General features: G+C 38.4%; 1 protein-coding gene across 1 annotated transcript; it reads left to right on the plus strand.

The window, feature by feature from the left end:
• Positions 1-250: 250 nt before the first annotated feature.
• Positions 251-16,994, plus strand: slc17a7a (solute carrier family 17 member 7a). Its single transcript, XM_055035289.1, has 13 exons — positions 251-379; positions 7,637-7,889; positions 8,768-8,886; positions 9,035-9,149; positions 9,228-9,315; positions 9,968-10,054; positions 10,469-10,611; positions 10,721-10,870; positions 11,954-12,086; positions 12,705-12,815; positions 14,763-14,890; positions 14,972-15,041; positions 15,115-16,994. Exons 1-13 carry the CDS (start codon positions 318-320, stop codon positions 15,408-15,410), a joined length of 1,755 nt encoding a protein of 584 aa, XP_054891264.1. The 5' UTR covers positions 251-317; the 3' UTR covers positions 15,411-16,994.
• Positions 16,995-18,222: the final 1,228 nt, after the last annotated feature.

An 18,222-nucleotide genomic window follows, 5' to 3' on the forward strand; every position in this document is an offset into this window, starting at 1 on the left:
TTTTTTTAATTTAATTTTATTTTATTTTTTAGCTCTCAGCACTCTGCGAGCAGCGATGACGAAGGTTTGGACATTAATATTTGAAATCCTTTGCCTCTGCACGGTCCAGTCCAACACATTGACAGATTTCACGAGTGCGCAGAGAAATCTAAAGACTTTCCACCTGTCGCAGCCCATCAGCGGCGCTGGTTCGGTTGGGGAGGGATGAGAGAGGGAGAGTGATAGACTTGCGCGTGAGGGGAGAGGAGCGCGCGTTCAGGCGGGACAGCAGGGCGCGCAGGACATCAGCACACCGGCCGGGTCAAGGAGCTGCAAGGATGGAGATCCGACCGGACAGGTTCAAGGCGGTGGCGGGGAAAACCTTGGGGAAAATTCACAGGTACGCAATCTAAACATTGTTGATATTTTCAGGCTGATATTCTGACTTTTTACTCGTGTTTTCTGTTTGGACGCCCTCTGGCCATTTCAGCTTTATTATTTATTTATTGATTTATTATTATTATTATTATTTTTACATTTTAGAAAGTTTTTAAATTATATAGCTAATGCAGTTTTGCTTTTTTTTACGCAACAAAAGTGTAGTTTAGTGCACCCCTTTGTAAAGTGCAATGATTGGAAGTGAAAGTGGAGAAAAAGGATGGAGAGGAACAATTATTTATTTATTTATTTATTTATTTATTTATTTATTTATTTGGTTTTTATTTATTTATTTGCTTTTTGGGAAATTTGGAATGGTCGTTTTTCTTCTTTTATTATTTTAATTTCCATGTTTCTCCAAATGCATGTTTCTTTTGTGGCCCTCAAAGTGGGGCTTCAGATCAGAAGAAATTCTGGTTACATAATATGTTCTTGATAAATTGACATTGCTGATATTTCTTACGTTTTTACGGGCATGTATTTTTAGCGTTAATTGCCCAAAATTCCTGCATTTTATTACATTAAAACCATAAATAATTGTCGTTTTTTGGATATTAATCCACAGTTAAGAAGGTTTGTAAAACGACAAAGAGAGACATAAAAAAGCTGATCTAAAAATTAAAAATACTGTTTGAAAAAACATGAGATGACTGTAAAACAAAAAGACTGTACACTGTAAATGTACATTCCTTTATGCAAAGAGCCTAGATCACGTTCAGGTGCATTTCAAAGTTCATTTATAACTTAAGAGAAAAAAGAGCAAATGATAAAATAGTGGTTGGCATTTGCCTGGACAAAACATGAAGTCTTCAGAACCTTATATGGATGTTTAGTCTTTTTTTTTAATTACATTTTAATGTCTAAATAATTCTAATGTTGCAGCCAAGAGAAGAAATAATAAACTTCCTCTCAACAAGAGTATTTCTTCGAAGGTGATGTGAAATAAAATAAATTTGCCACCTCTAAATGACGTACTCATCATTTAAAGATGGTTGAGATTTTTCTATAACTAGATATAAAAATCAGAATGCATGTACTATAAAACTGCATCTGCATTTGCAGAAAGTCAGTGAGGTTGTGCAAATATGTTTGGGCATTTCATGTCAACTCAAGAGTTGCGTTGGAAACTGGTTTGCAGACGATATTTCTGGGAGAAAAATGAGAGATTAAAGACACTGATAGAACTTCATGCAATACCCAAAGCTTTAAGCTTCCGCTCTCTCAGGATTTGAGGTAGCAACCAAACGTACAAATCCCATCCTGAAATAGCCTGTTTTTCAGTCCAGCTGTCGAGCCATGCAAATCCCTGAACTCTCCCCTCCCACTCGCTCCATCCTGGCTCTATGTCACTTCCTCCTGTCTCTTCCTCCTCCTCCTCGTCACGCATGCATTGAACTACCAGCTGAGGGTCACCTGATCTAAAAAAAAAATAACAAAAAACCTCAAATATCTCCTTCTCAGAAACAGATTGATTTTAGTGAACGTTTTTGTGACTTTTGGTGTCACGCCAGCACAAGATTTCAAACAGATTTAATGTTTCCATTTAAAATTGGGAATCTGTGGGCAAACGAAGCAGCAAAATGTGTTCTAAGACATGGCGTTCCTGGCGTTTGCAATCTCTCCTCTGCACAGACAAAACCGTGATCCCCCCTCGATGAAAGCAGCCAGAAGTCTATCTATTATTTAAACATTTTTTCACTCAGAATGCATCTCTTGTTTCTATATTAAACTGCACTAGGTAAGCACAAACCTCAGCCGCGTAAGGTCAAGTGCATTCCTTGTTTCTGCAGTATCGAAACTCTCAAAGGAAGAAATAATCTACTTGCCTTGTACAAGGGAGACTACTTCAAAATATAATAATGCAGTATCATGGTGATCTAATGAAAATTGTGTTGAAATGTAACACAGTTCCTGATGAAACATAAAAAGATGGAAGCTGAATGCCTCGAGGATTGCTTGAGAGCTTATGGTTCACTACATAACAGGCAATACAGAAAATAACAGGTAATCCATATTTAATCCACTTGACTTGGAGCACAGTGCGTTTTTCTGTTACAACCTTTCATTGTTCACTGTTGAGATTAAATATTCAAGCAACGGCAAGACGATTTCATTTACTCCTGTTTGGACATCAACAATATTTGTATTTTTTTTTAAGTAGTGCACATGACTGCACTCTTAATCATTTTGGTATAGTTAACTGGGTCAATCTGGCATGGGATGATGTGTGTGTGGAAGTGTTTAAGTTAAAAGGTTTTTTGCAAATGACGCATGCAACATAGATGAGCAGTTTGGAGAGTCAGCTGCACCCACCCAGCATGCTTCTTTTTTTTTTCTGGCTGCAGTGTTGTTATGCATGCATGAAGTCGGTCCAGCTCCACCGCATCGTTCAGCGCACCGTTCTGGTTGTGTTTTAACCACAGCACCATGGCGACAATGGGTAGTTTATTCGAGGTACCTTAAAAATGATAAGTGTATGAAGGTCACACGTGTGGACAAACACTAGAGGTGTGTTTGTGCGTGTGTGTGTGTGTGTGTGGAGAGTGGGGGGGAGTGCCGTGACAGGATGGGGAGGAGGGTGTCTCCCTGGGTGACACAGTCCCACCGAGACCCAATCTGTTCACTTAAGGGAGCGTGAGCGACTCACAAAGGAAGGGGGGTGACACACCACTTTCAGGATAACGAACAAAACACATTCCTTTATCAGGTGTTTGGTGCAAGATCTCAAAATGTTGAAATCAGGAAATAAAATGGATCAATTTCTCAACATGAACGCGAACAGAAGCTGACCAGAGCTTGTGCCGTTATATAATATTTTCACCCCTCCTCGCTGGCTTTCACTCAGTCGCTGTCATCCTCATAAGAGAGGATTATGCAGAACACACTGTGAATTGGTGAATTTGATGCACAAAGACAAGACCGAGGTCACTGGGCGTTCCTGGCCTATCACTGATATCACATTATTGCAAATTTAAACGATAAAATCAGGCTCTGGACACAAATGTCAGCTTTAAACGCAGAACTAAGCTACTGGTAAATATGGGACATTTTATATTGTACCTTAATGTGGAGCATTTAAAAGTAATTATTCATTTTAATCTGTTTGCTCCGACAGGTGCAGGTTTGAAAATTTCCAATAAGTAGGAATAATAATTTAAATAACTGACCTACACAAAGTAGCATATAAAGTTGTCCTTTTCTATCTTAAAATGAGATGAAATACATTTATTTTGAACATGTAAAAAAAATTGATTCATTCAAATAAAAAACTCAGATGCGTGGCCTGCAATTACGCTCAGCTCCCAAGAGTAAGAACTATGAAGAACCATCTTTTATCAAATGTTTTACAAGTTGCAAGTTTTCCAGAGGACATATCTCTACCAGCTCTAGACTAACAAACACTATTTCTTCTGAGTGTTCCTTATTTTCATTTGGGACGTTTTTAAAGAGTGTAAGAAGTCAATTTAGCTGAAGCGTTTAAAAGTTTACTTTTAAACAGCTTCTCTGAAGTACTGAAGTTTCTCATCGTCAGGACTTCTTTCAACACTTCCAGTTTTTCCCTGCATATTCAAAAAATAAGTCCAGACTCTACCTCTCTGGTCTTCTGAAGTTAATTTTCTCAAACCTCTCTTCTGTCCTCACAGAAGAGAAATAATTACACTGATTTAACTCCACTGGAGTCTTTAATGATTTCCACTGGGTGTCATTTCATGGTTTTAGAGTAAAGAAACCAAACAGAACTTTAATTGTTGCACAAAAAAACTATTTAATAAGAATTAAAGTTTGTTATTAAAGTCTAATGATTAAATCAGTGTCAATACATCTTGACATGCTAAGCTCAGTTCTGATTAATGTGGCCCATCATCATATCGTGAGCCTCCGTCGAGTCAATTCCTGCTCTAATTATGAGAGCCTGAGGTCACGGCGCTTCTGCCTGCTCATGCTCTCCTGCTCATTAATTGTTGCCAGCTGAGACCAGCCAGGTTCTTGCTACGCTACGCTGAGTGGAAGTTCAGCTGATGGAACCTCCAGCACCGTTCGTGAGAGTGAGCCTCAAGTAAAGGCGAAATGATCCTTCAGGTCCACAAACCTGCTTGGGTGTAGAAATGTTCCACGCTGGCCAGCCTATCGTACCCTGATCTGCTTTGCCATGTTGGGACATTTAAAGTCTCACAGGGCAGAGACAGAGTGGCCTTTGGTGGGAGACACATAATTAACAACCACTTTTCCTGTGGGCTGCCCTCGTTAGTCAGCAGCATATGCGTGAATGTCAAGCTGCAATCTGTTTTTTGACGCCTAATGAGGATCCTCCTGCAGCTTCCACGAACGCTGAACTAAAATTCAGCTTGGGCTCCACTCATGGGGGGGGCGAGTCAGCACATTGGTTTAGCACACAGAAGACGGCAGTGTGAGAGCAACCAACTGGCTCCACCTGAGATATCTAAACAACTTAGCAGCCTGACCTCAGTTTGCAGGGGCTTAAATAATGCAACCTATTTGTAAACAGCTTGAAATTGACACTAAAAGAAAATAGTATGATCAAAAGATCCATTCATTCTTTACTCACTCTTCCATCCTCCTTCTGTTCTCCTTTGTCCTTCCATCCCTCTGTCCTCCCTGTCTTTGTGTGTGTGTGTGGGGGGGGGGTGGTGGGTGTGTGTGTGTGTGTGTGTGTGTGTGTGTGTGTGTGTGTGTGTGTGTGTGTGTGTGTGTGTGTGTGTGTGTGTGTGTGTGTGTGTGTGTGTGTGTGTGTGTGTGTGTGTGTGTGTGTGTGTGTGTGCGGGGTCAGGCTCCGTACTTTAAGCTTGAACTATCTTCCCTGATTTCATGTTGATTTTTCTGTATTTAAATTTTGAAAGTTGGCTAAAAATGAGCAAAACTTTTAAGAAACAAGCATATTGATTTGTTTTTATTGTACTGTGACTTGCATGTTCATGCACATCCAGCGGCTGGTTCAAACTTCTACTTATGACGACAGACATCAAAATACCTCTTGATCTTCCACGGTCAGACAAGGAAAAACCTTTCAAATTTACTTGCCTTCCCATGTTTACTCCAACAAATATGTTGAATAAGAGACAGTTTGGAAACTTTTATCTTTACAGGATGTCAAAAGCAGATGAATCATGTTTCAGCATCTCCTCAAACATTTGTCGCGCCAAACGTAGAACACGCTGAAGCGTGTCCACCGCCTGCCTGTGCCTCCATATTCATTTCCGGAAGTAAATCATTTTTGTAATCCTAATCTGAATGTGGTGACAGATTAAGAGGGAGAGAGAAAGAGACAGAGGCTGCAGCCTCACTAATCTTTTCTAGATTCTAAAACCATGTTGCTTTGCAAGTATTTATTTTCATTTTCAATTCTTTTTATCAAATGTAACGAGAGATTTTTTGCTGCATTTCTCTATTGGAGTGCGTTTTCCTTGATTTTCTCAAAGCATTCTGCACATATTTACTGGTTTGAATGTGAAGATCTGCACACAGACACATAGTGCACCTCATAGTGCAAATAGATTAGCGAGTCCACTGTATAAAGAAAGAAAAGTAGAGGCGTAAAGGGGAATCTGCAAGCAGCAAACACATCATAGATGAAGCCAATTGTACATTCAAAGTCCCATAAGCCAGTGGACAGATAGGTTGTGGCAGATTATGCTGTAAAAAAGAAAAACGTATGGACTAAAATATTTATGCAACTCAAAAAACATATTAATAATTGATCAGCGCCAGAGTCAGTCTTTCCTTCTATTGGGGTATGTGAAGAAGTTTTCCTGGAGTTTTGGCAGGTGAAGAAGTTTTGCTACTGCAGCCTCGGCATAGGATTTTTATTTTATTGTTTTTTTAAAACCCACACGGGGTCCTCACTTCAGCTCCTATCCGTCTGGATATCATGTCTGCTGGACTGGATGATTCTCCAGCTCAGTGACTAAATGGATTAGCACAACGCAAAGTGGAGGTCTGAGCGCGTGAAGTGAAACATAATAAAAGGAAACCTACTGTCACAATTGCATAGAAAACCTCTGATGCTTTCAGGTGCATCAGAGGTCTGCTCGCTTTGTGCTCGTCTGGGGGGAGATCGAGAGCGAGGTTGTTATACACAGATGGTCACTCCTCTGACTTCCCTGTTTGACTCCTGTGGAAAAATGTGACTCTGGACCATGATAAAAATAATCCCATATATTCAAACAACAACACACACCACCAAGAGTTGTTCATTTATCTTTAAAGATGAACAAAATATGTTTCTTTCCCTGACACAAAGACAGTAGATTGAAAATAAAATGGATTAAGATATGTTTATATGACGGTTTGTAACTTAAAATATCTAATAACGTTTATAAGCAAAGCCTTTTAACAGATCTTTCCTTAACAACATCATATTTCTTGTCATACAAACTATTTTAAGTTGAATAATTGCCGTCAAATGATCCCCATAGACAGTTTTACTAAAAATAGCTTTACTAAAGAACCTATTTTTTGTTGATCGACTCTGATCAATGATTGCCAGGACGGACACTGAAAAATCTTTTTTTTTTTTTTTTTTACCTCTCCATTAATGCATTAAACTTAGGGTTAGGTACTAAAACCTTCATGTAATTGGTCAATTTACCAAAAGCACTCCAAGAGCTAATCCAGTTTTAGAACGAATTAAAATAAAGAATCAAATGTTCAGATATCGAAGAAAATCAGTACCACTGCTGGCCAGGAGAAACTTGATTCTTTATCTACTATCTTTTCTTAGAAAATCCCCCTTTAGTCACACAGCTGCATGCCTGATCAAAAACCTGACTCTAAATTGATCAACATTCTTTACAGAAAAAGAAGACCCAAGAGAATGAGCAATGTCTTGAAAATCAATAAAAAGTCAGCTAAGTACATCATTTTAAGGCACGGTTGTAAAAAGTTTGAAAGAAAATACATATTTTTTTGTTTGTTTCAAGTATCTGTGTTCAAACTATTTTATTGAATCTATTTTTCAACCAGGAGAAAACACTCAGTGAATTGCTATTCTCTTTCACTAGAGTCTGTGCTAAAACTGCAGCATAACTTTCATTGATGAATAAACAAATCCAAAAAGCAGACTTAGATCAAATACAGAGATAAAATGAAAATCCCAAAAAGAAGAAGAAACATATTTTTAGTCAAACCTTCTATGAAAAAGCAACACAGTTTGCTCACAGACCTTTTTTTTGATATATTTGTTTTTGTCTTCCCGCTTTAGGCTCATTGAGAAACGACAGGCCAATGGAGAAACCATCGAGTTATCAGCTGAAGGCCGCCCGGAGCTGGTGGAGGAGAAGGAGCTGCCCGTGGTGGACTGCACCTGCTTCGGCCTCCCCAGGCGGTACATCATCGCCATCCTGTGCGGTCTGGGCTTCTGCATCTCCTTTGGTATTCGATGCAATCTGGGTGTTGCCATTGTTAGCATGGTCAATGACCATACTGTCTACAAAGGCAACAAGGAGGTGCTTGTGGTAAGTAGTGAGAAATAATTTGAAGGACATATTTTGCACAAAAAAAAAAAATCAAAAATGCAACGTGAATGCTTATTTCTGAAGATTGCTAATGTTACTTCCTGTCCTGTTCAGTTTTGTAAAGATAATTTATTTTATTTAGGTTTAAAAATACATCTTTATTCAACTAATTTGACAATTACATGGTTGTAGATAAACATATTTAGATTTTATGTCATAATTATGAAAGGTTTGCACCTTTTTGGTAAAATAAGTGTCATATATAAAATCCATCTAATTTGCAAATCAGAGTGGTTATTTTTTGCTGACCAGGATTACAACAGTTAGTCACTTTTGAGACAAGTGGATAAAAAGAAACAGAAAAGCAAAATTGTCCACTTGAACAGCAAAACTTGAAGAACTTTTTATGTTAACCTTTACATTTATTGTTGCTGTTACACCCAAAAATCCCCTTTGTGTTACAATAAAAACAGAAGCCTTTTTTTTATTGTTTAAATGAAAATTACTGCCGGCAATAAAGAGCAATGTTTTTATGTTCTCAATATATTACTGTTTAATGGATTAGGTTACAGATCACTTTGACAAAATCAATCAATGTTTTTTTGTTTTTTTTTTTCACTTCTTGTGAATCAGTAAAAAGGAAAATCCATTCATTCATCACCAGTGTCATTAACAATGTCTTTTTTGTTGTTGTTGACAAAATCAATTTAGAAAAGCACAAGGTTTAAATCATGGTGTTATTGATCAAGGTAAATAATTGGTTCAGGTCAGTTTCAAAAGCTTGTTTCTATAGCCCAAATGAGGGCATCACTGTAGATCAATGAAAAGTGATGTATTGGTTAGTTTTGCATCTAATAAAGTGTTTTTCTGTCTTTCAGGCTGCACAGTTCACCTGGGACCCAGAGACGGTGGGGATGATCCACGGCTCTTTTTTCTGGGGCTACATAGTCACACAGATCCCGGGTGGCTTTATATGTCAAAAATTTGCAGCCAGCAGGTGAATATTCCCGCTTCTGGCTGATCTGCGATCTGCACATAAACTTCTTCTGGTGCATTTTCAAAGTGTTTTCCGTTCTGCTTTTCTTCTTCTGGTGATGTTTTCGGTTTTGGCTCATATAACCTGCTTGCCTGTTGTGTGTTTTAAGAGTGTTTGGCTTTGCCATCGTGGCCACGTCCGTCCTCAACATGCTGATCCCATCTGCAGCTCGCTGCCACTACAGCTGCGTCATTCTTGTGAGGATATGTCAAGGCCTTGTTGAGGTGCACTATGTGTCTGTGTGCAGATCTTCACGCTGGCCTTTATGCACAAACATTTGCTGACTGTGCGTTGTCCTTCAGGGTGTATCGTACCCAGCCTGCCACGGGATCTGGGCCAAGTGGGCGCCTCCTCTTGAGAGAAGTCGATTAGCCACAACAGCCTTTTGTGGTAAAGTTTTTTGTGTGTGTTGGTGTCAAAATTTCATTTTGGGATGGTGCATCAAAAAATGCCTCTGAATTTTAAGACTTGATAACAAATTTTGCTGGATGATAAATTGTTCCAGAAGTGATTGTGATGACGATTATATTGTTGTTTTGAGACCATTATTAAGTAATATAACAGTAATGGCAAAATAATAATGCAGGAGCACATTCTCGGAGATTAGTAAACTTTCAATTTTAAGGAACATTTAACATTGGAACTGAAATGTTAAATATTCCAATATTTAAATATTTTTTAATACTTCATTTAAAACATTTTAAAAATCAAAAATAAAATAATTAAAACAACAAATACAATTCATTTTGAAGTCTCTATAAACAAAAAGGGCCATTTAAGACCAAAGTGAAAACTTTTATCAACTTTTACATTTTTTGGTAAAAAGAGAGAAAAAAAGAGAACATCCAAATCACGCCAATGGAAATTATGGAGTTTGTTTTCATTTATTATGCAATTAATTGATTTAGTGATTATTATGCAGATCTACCTGTGAAGTAGATAACTATAAAATACTAGAAGACCATAGAGGTATGATAATATAATGAAAAAGAAGGAAATGTTTCATATATGTGCTGTTTTCTTGTGTTTGTTTCCGTTTTAGGATCCTATGCTGGAGCAGTGGTGGCCATGCCTTTAGCTGGGATACTGGTGCAATACATCGGGTGGCCTTCTGTATTTTATGTCTATGGTTAGTATTCTTGAACAGTCCCTTGCAAATTTGTGCACATACTTAAGAACAGAACTTTACAGCTTATTTTCATTACAAACGCTATTTGTAAAATATATTTAGGTGATATTTCATTGGGAATTTTTAATGTGGCAAACAGAAAAGCGTCAGTGTGACTTTAAAGGCAAACGATTCTGGTTTTCTTGTTGCTGTTTGCTCACTAATGTTTTCTAGCAAACTTCTGAGGCCTTCACAAATAGCTGGATTTATACTGAAATTGAACAGCACAAGGCTGGTCTTTGAAGTGGTTAGTGACACTCGGATTTTGTTCTGGGTTATCAGAGTAAAAGTGGCTGATCATAAGTTACCTATTCAGACTTTTATTTTTCTCTCTCTCTCTGCTGTTCCTGTTGTCTTCGTCTCGTCGTCTCCCAGGCAGTTTTGGGATATTCTGGTATTTATTCTGGATTCTTGTGTCATATGAGAGCCCAGCAGTCCATCCCACTATCACTGCAGAGGAGAGAAAATACATTGAAGATGCAATCGGAGAATCTGCAGCTTTTCTCAATCCCCTTCATGTATGCCGCTATATGACACTTGATTTTCATTCATAAATCTACAAATAAAATAGGTTGAATGTCTGATGGACGGTGAATTATTCTGCTTCCATTTTTCTTTTGATGGCAGAAATTTAGAACGCCATGGAGACATTTCTTCACCTCCATGCCAGTCTATGCCATCATTGTGGCCAACTTCTGCAGGAGCTGGACTTTCTACCTGCTGCTCATCAGCCAGCCAGCGTATTTTGAAGAAGTTTTTGGCTTTGAGATCAGCAAGGTGAGTCTAAGAACACTTTTTTTGAAGAGCATTTTAACCAAACTGTCTTCTTTCAGGTGTTCTACGTTTTCATGTGGGTGTTTTTCTTTACAGGGTTTATTTTCATTCTTTTTTGTGTGTGTGTGTAGGAAGCATTGTTCTTTGTAGCACAAAATTAAAGTGCATTGATATTCCATATATCAGTAGCAAACACATGAGACTCCAGGTCGCTCGACGCCATGCAAGAATTTATGCGAACGGGGATGTCAATTATTTCATACAAAGGAACTGCGTGATAATTTGCTACCAGCAATTACAAATGATTTAATATTCTGGGTTCTTAGTTGGTGAATCCTGTTTTCATCTCCTTGGCTTTACACTGAAATTAATCTGCTTTTGGATGGTGTCTTTTAGTGGGAATAGTGACATTTCGAGAGAAACATCTGAACCGCTCCTTCTTGTACCTCATGCCACAGCATAAAAGCATGTCATATCAGAACTACCACATGTTAAATCCTTCTCCTTCACCTTTCACCCCATTCAAGCTTTTTGTTTTTTATCAGTTTCTAGGGCGGGTCCAGGTAATGCCAGCTTACATGGAGAGCTGCCTTGAAATCCAGCTAAAATCAACTTTTACCTCTGCTTTTTATTGTCTGCTAGTTACCATGGTCTAAAATTGTATTTTTGGTTGACTATCTTTTAATGTTTTGGGGTTATCTTCACAGGGGTTGCCAGTGAGTGGAGGGAGAACATTCAATCATTAATCCCTCTTAAAGTAAATAGTAAAAATTTACAATCGCTCGTTACCAGATGTGAAGGCCACATTTCCACCAATAAGTCAAGACATGTTCCTGTGTTGTCTTTTATAGGTTTTACTAAAATCTAAACTTCTGTCTTGTCAGGACTCTAACAAGCCTATAAAACCTTCCAAACAAAAAGCAGAGAATGAAGACATGGCAGTTTTATTTCAGTAGTAAAAGCTTTAGAAGTATTTTGGTGCCTTGTAACTGCGAAGCTAAATTCCCCCCTACAAAACCTTCCCCTTTGTCTTTTTTTCTGGCTTGCTCTTATTCCCCACTGTTTCTACATATTTTTGCTCATCAGGTGGGCATCGTGTCAGCTTTGCCCCATCTGGTGATGACAATCATCGTGCCTATCGGAGGCCAACTGGCCGACTACCTGAGAACTCACAACCTGATGTCCACCACCAACGTCAGAAAGCTCATGAACTGTGGAGGTGAGAGAGCGTCAGGCATGAAAGGACGATCTGTGGAAGAAGCACAGGGAGGATTGAGCAGGAAACAGAAAGAAAAATAGTCAAACTGAGAGTTTCATCAGTGAAACCCACAACTCTTCAGGTTGTTTTTATTTTATTTTAATTGGAACATTGTCAAATAAAAACTACACAGGATTTTAAAGTTGTAATATTATCCATATTTATGAAATGTGATTTCTTCTCAGTTCAGAAAAACTGCCAAAAGATATTACAAAAAAAAAAGAAAACTCAAAATAATAAAATAAAAATTGATAGCCAGTGATCAGAAAAACACTTCCTGTCTTGTGTTGTGATCTGAATCTGCAGCACTGTTAAATAACATTAAAAATTAACATCATAAACATGACTCATCAACACCAGCTCCTCTTCTCAGCATCCTTTAGAAGGCCTTAAAGTGCAGCAGTATGCAGAATCATATTAATATTTCAGCACTGCTTAAAGGTCATATCACTGTGTGCTAAAAAAACACACCTGGCATTTCTGACATATTTATGATGCACCGCTTTGTAATCAAGAGCAGCGCTACAGTAAGAAGGAGTTTGAAGGTTTGTTAACTGTGGATTTGTTCTCCTGTTTCAGGTTTCGGGATGGAAGCCACCCTCCTTCTGGTGGTCGGATTTTCTCACACTAAAGTTATGGCCATCTCTTTCCTGGTCCTCGCTGTGGGGTTCAGCGGCTTTGCAATCTCAGGTAGGAAACATGTTTTCTCTGTATTATAGTAATCTTATGTAACTTTATCAACTAATTCTAAAAAAATATGTTTTAAGACAGCTTAGAATCCTAGAAGAAAACTTCCCAAGACCGCAAAAAAACTTTCAAGAGATTCAACCTTCCAGCAGGACAACAACCTTAAACATGCAGCCAGAGCAACAGGGGGATGTTTTAAATAAAAACCTATTATGTGTTAGGATTACCCAGACTTAGTGCAATTTTAGTACAATTTTAAATTTGTTGCAAGATGCTTTTCATCCCAAATGCAAAAAATGGCAAAAAAAAAAGTTTGCAGTGGAAATTGCACCAAATGCTTGTTCATTAAGTGTTGACTGAACAGAAACATGACACACTCTTCTAAGTGCTTGTCCGTGAGCAAGACCAAATCAAATCACTGGGTATGAATAATTTGGGACGTTTTTACCTGAAATGCCTCATGCCAGGTCTTTAAGTTGAGATTTTGGAAATGAGCTAGTGGGCTAATATTACATGTTTATTTTTTCCTTTTTAAATGGTCTGCTGATTCAGAAAGAAGAAGAAGTTAAATAAACAGCTTCCAGTGGAACACAATGAAGACTTGAAATTGAAAACATTAGACAAATCACTACTGTAGCACGAAGAGCTGAATTATTTCTGATGTTTGAGAGTGAAGTAAGAATTTACTCTCAAAAACAAACTCAAAAATCAAAGTCAAAAATCAAAGTCAAAAAAGATTTGACTTCATATCACTTTCAAGAGACACTGAGACTGAGATGTTCAGACACGACTGTCCTCTTCTCTGAACTGGGAGAGGAAATCCTGACACCACAGTGAAAATAAGTTATTAAAATCTATGGGACTCAAAAAATGACCAAGTGCTTTTCTTTGAGGATTGAGTTGGGATTTTCAGCACCCAAATTATATCTCATAGGCAAGAAAATGACTATTTATTGTAGAATATTGTCCCTTTGCGAAACAAAGAAGGACTACAAGGGTGCTGACGATTAATAGCATTAATGTAATAATACTGCTGTGCAGCCCATTGGCTTATTTACAAATGCAGTCTGGACAGCTATGATGGAAAAAACATCTTAGTCATCAATAAAATAAGTTTGCTTGCACAGAGCTGCAACTTTACTGGAATCCATATGAAAAAAGGCTGCAGCTTTAGAAGGAAGAGCAGAAGGTTGTGGTCTGATGGAGCTCCTGTGAGACGCAGCCCGGCTCTCCTTCAGTTTGAGTTTCTCACTGAACAGACTGCAGCAGTCAATGTGAAGAATAAATTATTAATTATCTATGCCCTGGGTCTTCTCAAAGGCTTTGCAACTCAGCAAACAAATGTCAATAAGTATCCGTGTCTTATTAAGCAAGATCAGCCTGTTTCACACTCTATATACCAGCTTCCTTTATTGTTTCAGTATGATCTTTTATTTATTGTTCTTGTATTTCCTTTTACTGCACAGAAACTAATTTCTTCTTCTTTTGCTTCCAAGTGACCAAATTTTCCTGTTGTGTCTGATAAAACCTTTCAAATTTAGTTGATTCCCCATATTTTCAAATCATTGTCCCGTCAAAAGACTCAATGAAGAGTAATTTTCAATTTCTTGTAGTTATTTTGAAAAAAATTCTGGGATTCCAGTGATTTAATTATTCAATGCAGACCTACCAGGTTGCCAATGCCTTTAAAGAAGAAACATGCAGGTAGCATCACAAATCCTCTTCTGTGCTGACAGGAAGTATAAGCTAAATTTCCATATGTTCATCCAAACCTACCTGGAGAATTTGCACTTTATCACTGAATTAAAATACTCAAATTAAAGGTTTGATTTCTCTAAAAGCTGTCAGAAAATGTAAGTGCAAAAAACAAACAAATGTGAATTTATTCTAAGACTTTTAAAGCATTGTTTTTAACCCCCAAAATGCTGCTGTTTGTTTTTGCTTTTAAAGGGTTTAATGTTAATCACTTGGATATTGCCCCTCGATATGCCAGCATACTGATGGGAATTTCCAACGGAGTGGGAACGTTATCAGGAATGGTGTGTCCTCTCATAGTTGGGGCCATGACCAAACACAAGGTGACCAATATACTTCTTCCAAGCTATTCACAAAGGTTTAGGTCGAATTTGAAACTAAGTTGGATCTTTTTATAACTCTAGACACGTGAGGAATGGCAGTACGTCTTCCTCATAGCGTCCGTCGTCCACTACGGAGGAGTGATTTTCTATGGTAGGTATGATCCGCTCCGAGAAATTGTCTGTTGGTTCCACTTAAAAGCAACAAAACTTCCTCTCCCTTTCAGGGATCTTTGCATCCGGAGAGAAGCAGTGGTGGGCTGACATAGAGGACACGAGCGAGGAGAAATGCGGTATAATCAATGAGGACGAACTGGCCAATGAGACGGAGGAGCTCTACCGTGGAGGCGGCCAGTACGGGGCCATGGGTCAGCCGGTGGTTGGTTCAAATGGAGGAGGAGGCGGCGGTGGAGGCGGTGGAGAGGGATGGGTTACAGACTGGGATAAGTCTGAGGAGTATGTGCAACCACCGGGATACAACTCGTACGTGCATAGTGGAGGGAAGGAGAAGGAGCTGACATAGAAGACTGAAGTGATTCAACAAAAAATAAATACATGAAAAGATTGTTTATGTAGAAGGATTGTAAGGGAGCTGTTGAGGTACACTGAGGACATTTAAGGACATTTTCAGCTGCACATGTCAAGAGTCTGGATCCGTTATGTTGCAGACGGGGGTGTGTGCGTGTGTGTGTGTGTGTGTGTGTGTGTGTATGTGTATGTGTGCGTGTGTTTGTGGATGTGCAGCAGCCAATGCAGTGAACCTGCAGAAACATACAGTTTTCATTTGCAAAATCTGGACTCTTCTCCCAGACTTTCTTCCTGATTCTGACTTCAAGGCCAGCAGTTTTGTTTCCAAGCCGTTGCTGAGGAGTTTGTGTGTGAAAAAGAAAAAGTGATGGTCTTTTGTTGTTTTTACATTTTTACTTGTAAGCATTTTTGATTTTTTTTTTTCAATTTATGGCATAAAACAGTGTTTAAATTACAAAAAATACATTGTGAAATGGTGCAGCTTCATAGTTTCAGAAGAAATAACAAACAAGGAAGGTCTTGGTGTTGGGTTGCATCAGTCTGTGCACATAAATATGATCTGATTTTTGAGGGAAAAGGTGTGTGTGTGTGTGTGTGTGTGTGTGTGTGTGTGTGTGTGTGTGTGTGTGTGTGGTGGGGGGTGTGTGTGTGTGTGTGTCGAGGGGTCAGGTGTCGCGTGTGCATGTGCGGCAGCAAGTGTGAGGTTGTGTCAGATGCCGGTGCTGAAACATTGTGCGGTGAGCATGTTTTAATTTGCACAACTTTCCAGCCCTCTCTCTTTTTTTTTTTTTCCACTGGTAACTCACAACAACATACAGAGTGTTTATTTCATCCATGCACAGCAAAGTGCAAACACGCAGAAAGAATAGTGACACAGATTTTAATCATAAAAGAGAAATTCACTACTGCCAACAAGCAAGCATTTTCTGGCAAACAATGTCAGTGAATGTGTAAAATACAGCCAGTCATGTTTCTTTTTGCACACCCTGTTATCTCTGTTTCTGACTGCTCAGGATTGTCTTTCAGACAAACTACTGAACTGCCTAACCTGCTGAGTGCACTGCATTGAATTCATAAAATAATCCTTGCATCCTCAAATACTCAAATACACACATAACTCCTGCTTTAATGTTAAGCAACAAATTTTAAATGAAAAAAAAAATTATAATTTGTTATCAACTAAGAATGTTAAAACTGATGTGTGGGCACAACAATGTTGGTAGCCTCTGTTGACAAATCACTGTTTAAAAGGGGTAAGCCAGATGTTGTTCTGAGTGTAACGTATTTAAGACATGAATGATTATTTCTTATGTGACAATTTGTTTCCGTGTGTTGTATCAGTGTATCTTTAATGGATTTTCTTCTTTGTCAAACGTTTTGGCTGTTCAAATGTTCTCCTCTCCTCTCTCGATGAAATGTGTGGTTGCTGGGTGAGAATCGGTGTACGAAGAAGAAAAAAGAAGCATCGTGATTTAATCTTGCAGAAATGTGGACATATTTTATGTATGAAAAAATGTACATGTGAGGTGAACCTTGTGTAAAATAAAGATTGGAGCGACTTCAGACGGTTTCAACGAAATCGCGGCGTCGTAGGGAGTCATTATTTTACACTGAAGGTCCTGCGACACTGTGACACACTGGATCACAGTGTTTTTACACGAGGATCCGCAATTGTATCTCTTTCTCCCCTGCTCTGCCTCTCTCTGTCTCTGTCAGGACAGATGGATTCGGGATTATTGCTGTGATTTTAGGCAAAGATTAGATCGGAGAGCAGATGCACTCAGTGGGAAGCGTGAGGCAGAGGCATGGACGTCAAAGACAAGGGAAGTGTGGACGATGAGACAGAGGGTGGGGCACACTGTGACTATGTGTGTCAACTGCAGCGCAGCCGACTGAAGGACATAATGTATCCTTAAGCTGGGTGTGGGACCTACCAGAACACGCATCCACTGTGGATTTGGGTCAAAGTTGGAGGATTTTTTTTTTTTTTTTGTCAGTCTTTTCTTTTTTAAATGTACAATACTCTGTTTGTATATTGCAAATTGTAGCGATTTTCAAAAGAATTTCAACATTTTCTCTAGAGTTATTCATGTTTTATGATTCTTTAAGCAGAAGTTTTAATCCCACTTACACTAATGTGATCATTATCTGCAGTTTCTTAATTAATCTCATGATTAAGCATTAAAAGTAATACTGAATAGCCAAACCTGAGGCTGGTCATCACTCTCCTTTACCCTTTCTTTATAACAAATCTTTAAAAAAATAAATAACTAAAAATTTATTAATTCCTCATTACCAACACTAGAGGGGGCTGAAACTCCTGAAAAATCTAACAAAGCTTTCCAATAAATCAAGGGTTTGCAGCCAGAGCCACATGCAGTTAGTTCTTCAGGGCCTTTTAAAGTGGCTATTAATACCAAAATAGATATAAAACTAAGCTGTTTTTACATAAAACTATTTTAAAAAGCTAACCTTTCCGGGTTTCCCACCTTCATGTGACATCTGCACAGAGATTTCACAAAACAACAAACACTAATTGCAAAAGAAATACGATTGTTTAGTTTTTTTCTTTATTATTGTTACTACAAAACTAAAAGCTTCTTTCATGTTTGTCCATGAGATTGAATGTTCTGTGTTGTTTGTGCCAGACAGACATATATGAATATTCACTGACCCTTTGGGATTTGATGGAATAGAAAATTAATATCAACAAATCTGCAGTTACTGTGCGATGCTGTCCTGTCAATATTTGTCCAGGTTATCTCGGGAATGTTTACCCTTTGAACTGGATCTGTGCTGCAAAGAAA

The sequence above is a fragment of the Poeciliopsis prolifica genome, unplaced genomic scaffold, assembly GCF_027474105.1.
Source record: "Poeciliopsis prolifica strain line A6 unplaced genomic scaffold, Auburn_PproV2 SCAFFOLD010, whole genome shotgun sequence".
Taxonomy (NCBI): domain Eukaryota; kingdom Metazoa; phylum Chordata; class Actinopteri; order Cyprinodontiformes; family Poeciliidae; genus Poeciliopsis; species Poeciliopsis prolifica.